General features: G+C 37.5%; 1 protein-coding gene across 1 annotated transcript; it reads right to left on the bottom strand.

Moving 5' to 3' along the window:
* Positions 1–1253: 1253 nt before the first annotated feature.
* On the bottom strand, positions 1254–2207 carry LOC149000553 (uncharacterized). The gene has a single exon (XM_089139186.1). The coding sequence runs from the start codon at positions 2205–2207 to the stop codon at positions 1254–1256; it is 954 nt and encodes a 317-aa protein (XP_088995312.1).
* Positions 2208–6261: the final 4054 nt, after the last annotated feature.

The raw sequence follows: 6261 nt of genomic DNA, 5'->3' as shown, positions 1-6261 counted from the left end.
TATGTGTAACTTCTATTATGTTAAATTTATCTCAAGTTTGTTGCCCAGGAGGCAGTTCTCCCTTTTGCTTTTAACTCTTTTTTGGGAACCGACAAGGAGATATGGATTCTTGGCCGGAGGTATGCCTTTACTAATCGAGACAACTCCTTTTGCTTAAACGTCACCTCTGGTATTTCCAATCGTATAATCTGTACAAGAAACAAATTAGGGTTCAATCTGTCACTGATAAGACAAACATGGGTGGGACCGTGGGATACCCTCTTTTTTTTTTTGGGCCAAGGAGGGATACGATTTGATTAAATCTTGAGTTGTATTTTGGTACATACTGTTGGCTATAAGTCTATAACACCTAGTAGCAACAGAGAATGCACGGGTTCAAGATTGTCTGCACTGCTCACCCTAAGAACAAACAGTTAACCTACATAATAATAATACTCACTCCTTAAAGAAGCAATGCTGTAGGCTTGAGAAAATGGCTTCTTCAAGACACTGGTGTATACGGACTATATGGGTTTGGTTTCAGCAGTTGAAGGCGTGGAGTCAGAATTGTCGCGGGCAGTGGAGACAGCAGCATATGATATTCGGGTCTTAGCAAAGATTTTGTGAATTATAGGGTTGATTTTATTCCTGGAGAGGGGCATGTGTTTGCCTACTCTCTAGAAAAGAAGGCCGTGCCCATTTTTAGTAGGATGTCTTGGCATTCTACCCCTTGGATCCTTGAGTTATTTGCTCAGGATCTTTCGTTTTCGCTCGTTCTCTTCAATGAAATTTGGTTTGTCCGGCACTTTGTGCATCCATCTGTCCAATCCCTAGGCGCTTGATGGACATCTAGTTGCACAAGGAATTGGGTCGTTAGATATGATAGGTTTACTAGATTAGTCCCATGCAACATGTTTGGCTAACTTAGTCAATGGTGGGTTAGTAGAGCAGTTAAAAGTCCAGACTTCCATGGGGAGGTCTTAGGTTTGCACCCATCCGGCGACGTTTCAGTTCCAGGTATTAAAAAGCACCCGTACAAAAAAAAAAAAAAATGTTTGGCTAACAATCTTGGAGGAAAGTTGTAAGATAGATTTAAGATAGAGTAGGTAAACAAACATCAAGAGCCCTAAGATTAAAAAGTTCTAAGATTAATTTAAACATATAAGCAACAATCCCATCAATCTACACCATCCAGTGATTGCATTAAAAATTCCAATCACACGGCAGTTAAAAACCGATGGGAGTAGAACGAAAGCTTCTCTCTCTCGATGCCGTTAATAGACTCCACGATTCACCATCTCCATGTAACGATGGTCCGATTCCTGCCTCTGCAACTTGAACTGCTTAATGAACGCTTCCACCCGGTAATTCAATTCGTCCTGACTCAGTGACACATCCCTTGTTAATCCACCGCGACCAGCCCTCATCAACGCCGATGATGATGATGATGAACCATCCTTGAATGTCTCCAACTTCCTCAACTCTTTCCGATTCGTTACCCCTGCGAACGAGTCCAACTCCGATCCAGGATCGTCCACTCGGGGTGAAACGTCCCATGTCTCACTCTTCTTCAGCTGCCGTGATAATGGCTTTCCTTTCCCTTCGGTGATCATCTTCCATGTAGCGTCCAACGTCTCATCGTCATTTTCTGGTGCCTTCGCCGCCTTCCGTGGCGGTGCCGCCGCCGATTCACCAATTATCCGACAAGTCTTCATCTTTTTGCCGGCAGAGAAGCTAGAGGAAACAGAGAGAGCCGGTGTTTTTTCCTCGTTTGACTCCGTCACGCAAGAGATATCAGACCAAGTCACCGGTGATTTTTCAATAGAAACCAAAGCTTTCTCAACAGACTCTATCGGAATCTCTTCCAAATCAGGCCATATCTCCGTCAAGGTTTTTTCATGATCAGAACGAAGATCACTCGGCTTTGCCGCTGCAACGACGGCTTCTTCGCTGTTCTTCAACCAGTTCTTATGCTGAAAACTTGATGAAGCTGCAATTATAATGATGATGAAATTAACAACGATGTACACATAGGGAGGAGCTAACCAACAACGAAACGAGATCCACAGTTGCGGAATGGCAGAGAAGACGGCATTCAAAGAGTAAGGAACAGAGTGTTTCAGTAACAGAAGAGTGGATACGAATCCGATGGAAAGAAAACCTATCTTCACGGCCCACACAGCCGTATTAAACATGTTTCTAGTTGAGCTCTGCAACAAATCCACCATCTTTTCTCTCCCAATTCAACTCTTAGAAGCACACGCGGACACGAAGCGATTAGAATAAAATGCTCCTTCTCGCTCTACAACAGAAAAGGAAAAGAAAAACACAGAAATAGTTGCAAACTGAGATGGCCTATAAGTACTTAAAGATCCAAAACGGCATTCAAAATCGCCATTTCTGGATCAAAAACGCTAGCATTTAAAATAAAAACGAATTAAATGCCAGAAAACAAGGGAGCTACTTCACATAGTGATTAACTGAAAGGATAAAGATAGACTTTACAGAAGAAAAAAAGGTTTCGGTTCTCAGAACCATTAATAAGATTTTCCAGAGAAGTTCATCAATCTGCAGATGAACTTAAGACAGCAAGAATTAGAGGCTTTATATTACATGACTGATGTGACAAAAAGATCAATTTGGCAACTTGCAGAGAGAAGCCATGATCATAGCTCTCCGAAGCTTTGCTGGTTACAGCACTAGCTGACTAGCATTTCTCAAAACTGGAGCGCTTTTGTAGAGCCTTACTTAAAGATCGAGCAAGTTTTCCACATCATGCAGAATCTTGGCCTTCTGGTTGTTCCGAGTTGTTAACTTGTTAGCTTTGTTACCCTCGTGCATTTAATCCCTTTCGCCTTCGTTTACTGTTTTACTCAATCTAGTATCCCGACCAATCACAACGTGTATAGGAGAAAACTTTTGTATTTCAATAGGGATAAAGTGGTCATTCTACAACATCAAAGGCTAAAATTCTTTTTTGGTAATTACGGAAGGGGGCAATTATAGTTTATAGTTTTGATAAGGGACATCTGTACTTGACCCTTCTACCCCCAAAAAGAAAAAGAATCATTTATACATCTGAATTGTCCACATACAACGTTGAGGATTGTGTTCTTAATCTTTTATATCTCTCTATTATACATTTATAAGAAAATTTTATTTTAAAATTTAATAAATTAAATAATTATAAATGTTCAGAAACAGACTTTCCTTTTAAATGTATGATAAAAGAAAATGAACATAGTATAATTCTCTACTCATCTAGATAAGCTTTTAGTTTTAATATATTAAATAGTCATAAATATTTAGAGACCGACTTTCCTTTTAAATGTATGATACAAGAGTGTGCGCGAAACACAATTCTCATCTCAACTAAGTAAGATTGTGCTCCCTCACAACCCTCTATCCAGACATTTATGCAGGAGTTTTACCTTTGAGATTTAATGAATTAAATGATAATAAATACTCAAAAATGAATTTCCTTTTTAAATGTGTGTTGAAGGGGTGATTGAAGTACAAACTTATCTCCTAAATGAGTATAGGATTGTGTTCCCTCATACCCCCTTTATAACACATTTACGGGAGAACCCACTTACCTTAAATATTCAGAGGTAAATTCTCTTAAATGTGCTTTGGAAGGGTGTGAAATGTGCATAATCCTTTACTCATCAGGGTAAGATTGGCTCCCTCACACCCTTCCATCAGAAATTTACGAAGAGGTCTACCTTTGAGCGTCAATAAATAAATAACCTATAAATTCTCAGAGTTATTCTGTGGTAGAAAAATGTGAAAGAAGTATAATCCTCGACCTATTGGGTAGAAGATCATGACTTATTTTCTAAAGCTAATAAAAAATAAAATATCACAAACCAAACCTGTTGCTCCCGAATCTTCACTGGTCTTGAATTGGTTCAAAGATTGGCTGAACTAATCTTAAACTAGATGATTGCACTATAAATGAACTGTGAGAATGGGCCCTCTGTGGACGGGAAGCCATCTCACATAATTGAGTTAATTCAAGAAAATACAAAACTTCGTAGTGAAGGATTTAGAACTCAAAAAGTATTCAATGCTAAGAGTTATTGTAGAAGAGTAAATGCTGTTGTTTTCCCACTTGGCCTGCGTTTTATCTTTCATATGTTACCTTTATACTATGAATCCATGATGTTCTCGTGGAAAAGATTTTTATGCTCCCGTAAAATGGCATATGCTCGTTGAAGAATCTAGATTGAACTTAAACCAAACCAACCGGTTAAGTCGAACCATAACATCCAAAGTGAAAAAATATCACGAAGAAGAAAGTGACACTATAAGCTTCCAACCATTTTCCTATTTTAAAAGTCTCTTCGCAAATCGCAACGGTCATTTTAGCTCCTACGCTAGCACAGCAACTCCGTTTCGTGTTTGGGGAACAGCTTCCACTGCTCACTAAGTCACCAACAAAATTCCTCAAAATGACGAAAATACCCTCAAGGAAAACGACAAATATTCTAGAACAGGTAAAGCGAAATGGGCGTCGCTGTTGGGAATGCCACATGGCCCACACGTGGGTCCCACACCTCGGACCCACCATTGATTGAATCTTTGAAATTAGAAATTGAATGATGAGCTTCCCAGCAACGAGGGCAAGATTGTCACTTTTGTCTTCTAATTGGTGGGCAAAATTTTCAATAAACTGTTGGCTTGCCAACTGTTTTATATTCTGGAAATTAGAAATGAGTTTGTCGAAATGATTGATAGATTAATTTATGTTTTTAATTTTTATTTCTTATTTACTATTGTTCACCAAATATTGCATTATGGGGAAATAAAAATAGAAGGTTTTCTTGAGTGGTTACTTCATATATTCTCACATTTGAGTATGGTTTAGAGTAGGTAATTTGTTTAATTAGAAGCTCAATCATACAAGAGGTTGTAACAAATCCAATTCTTTAAGGATAATTTAAAATAAATATTATTACCAACCATTGCCATCCTTTTATGGTTTTTTTAGTAAATAAGTGAATCACAAAGTCTTATCTTTTGTTAAAAAAAATACAGAAAACAAATTATACAAAAACACCAAATAAAAAAAAATTACAGTCATAAAAAATGATAGAAATCTTTTACATTTTGAGATATTATAAGAGACATATCCGATGTTAAATAATACTAACTTCAGAAGTTAATATCTCATTTTCGGATGTCATCTCCATCTTTGCCTTCACTTTCACAGTTTCACTGCCGTTGTCTTTTAAATGAACAATCTTGTCAGTCTTGCAAAGTCCATGGCCCACAAATTAGATACACAGAGAGGCGAGTGTTCAAGGGCTGGGAGGGTGAAGGGGTGGTGGGGGACTGGATAGTTATATTAGGGAGGACGCAACCTACTTTAACTTATTTAGGTCTTAGGGTTCGGCAACTGGGACTAGATTGCATGTTTAGTGTTTATGATTTTTGAAGAAAGGGTGATAGTTACATTAGGGAGGAGGAGTCACTTTAACCACCTTAATCTATTTAAGGCTTAAGATTAGGAAACTAAAATTGAATTATTAATTTAGAATTAAAAGGAGAATTGTGCATAAAGATGATTATGATAAAAGTGACACATCAAGAAAAGGGTTAGTTTTTTTTTGGTTTTTTTAACCAAGAAAGGACATAGTCTAATCAACATATAGCTTGGGCATTCCATCATGTTCTTCACTTTTTCAAGAAACCTAATTATGGTCTCTTTATTAAAATCATGTTGATGACAAGAGTTTAATCAATCAAATCAACAAACGACATCTTATGGTTTTTTGGAACATATATGCTCTACCACATGATGCACAAGGGGTCACTTATATGTTATATCACACATAAAGATGATCATGGGTCCTACATTTGGTCCAACCAAAAAAAAAAAAGTCATGCATTTGAGATTATATGAAATGGGGTCTTAACTTCTATATGGAAATTGCTTGAATTAATGCGCAGCACCTGCAACTCGATTTCGATCGTCCATTTTAGAGATGTGTGTTTTCACACTTTTGAAAAACGACAGTCAAGATCGAAATCTTGGTCCAAATCTCGATCTTGACCGTTTGCAGTATAGTGTTGTGCATTAATTGCGCAGCACTGAAGTTGCTCTCCCTCCTAAATATAGTAGAGTTGGAGCTTATATATAATGATCTATGAAAAAAAGAACTTAACATGAATTTCTTACACTTGAGATTATCTTTAAACTTAAAATGTTAAAGAGTTATCAAATAGTAGAAGGATTGTTGTTATCTCTTTTTCCTCGTGCCATCTGACATATAGATA

The sequence above is a fragment of the Hakea prostrata genome, chromosome 11, assembly GCF_041222555.1.
Source record: "Hakea prostrata isolate BN-2017 chromosome 11, UWA_Hpros_2, whole genome shotgun sequence".
Classification (NCBI taxonomy): domain Eukaryota; kingdom Viridiplantae; phylum Streptophyta; class Magnoliopsida; order Proteales; family Proteaceae; genus Hakea; species Hakea prostrata.
This window is presented reverse-complemented; position numbering and strand designations above follow the sequence as displayed.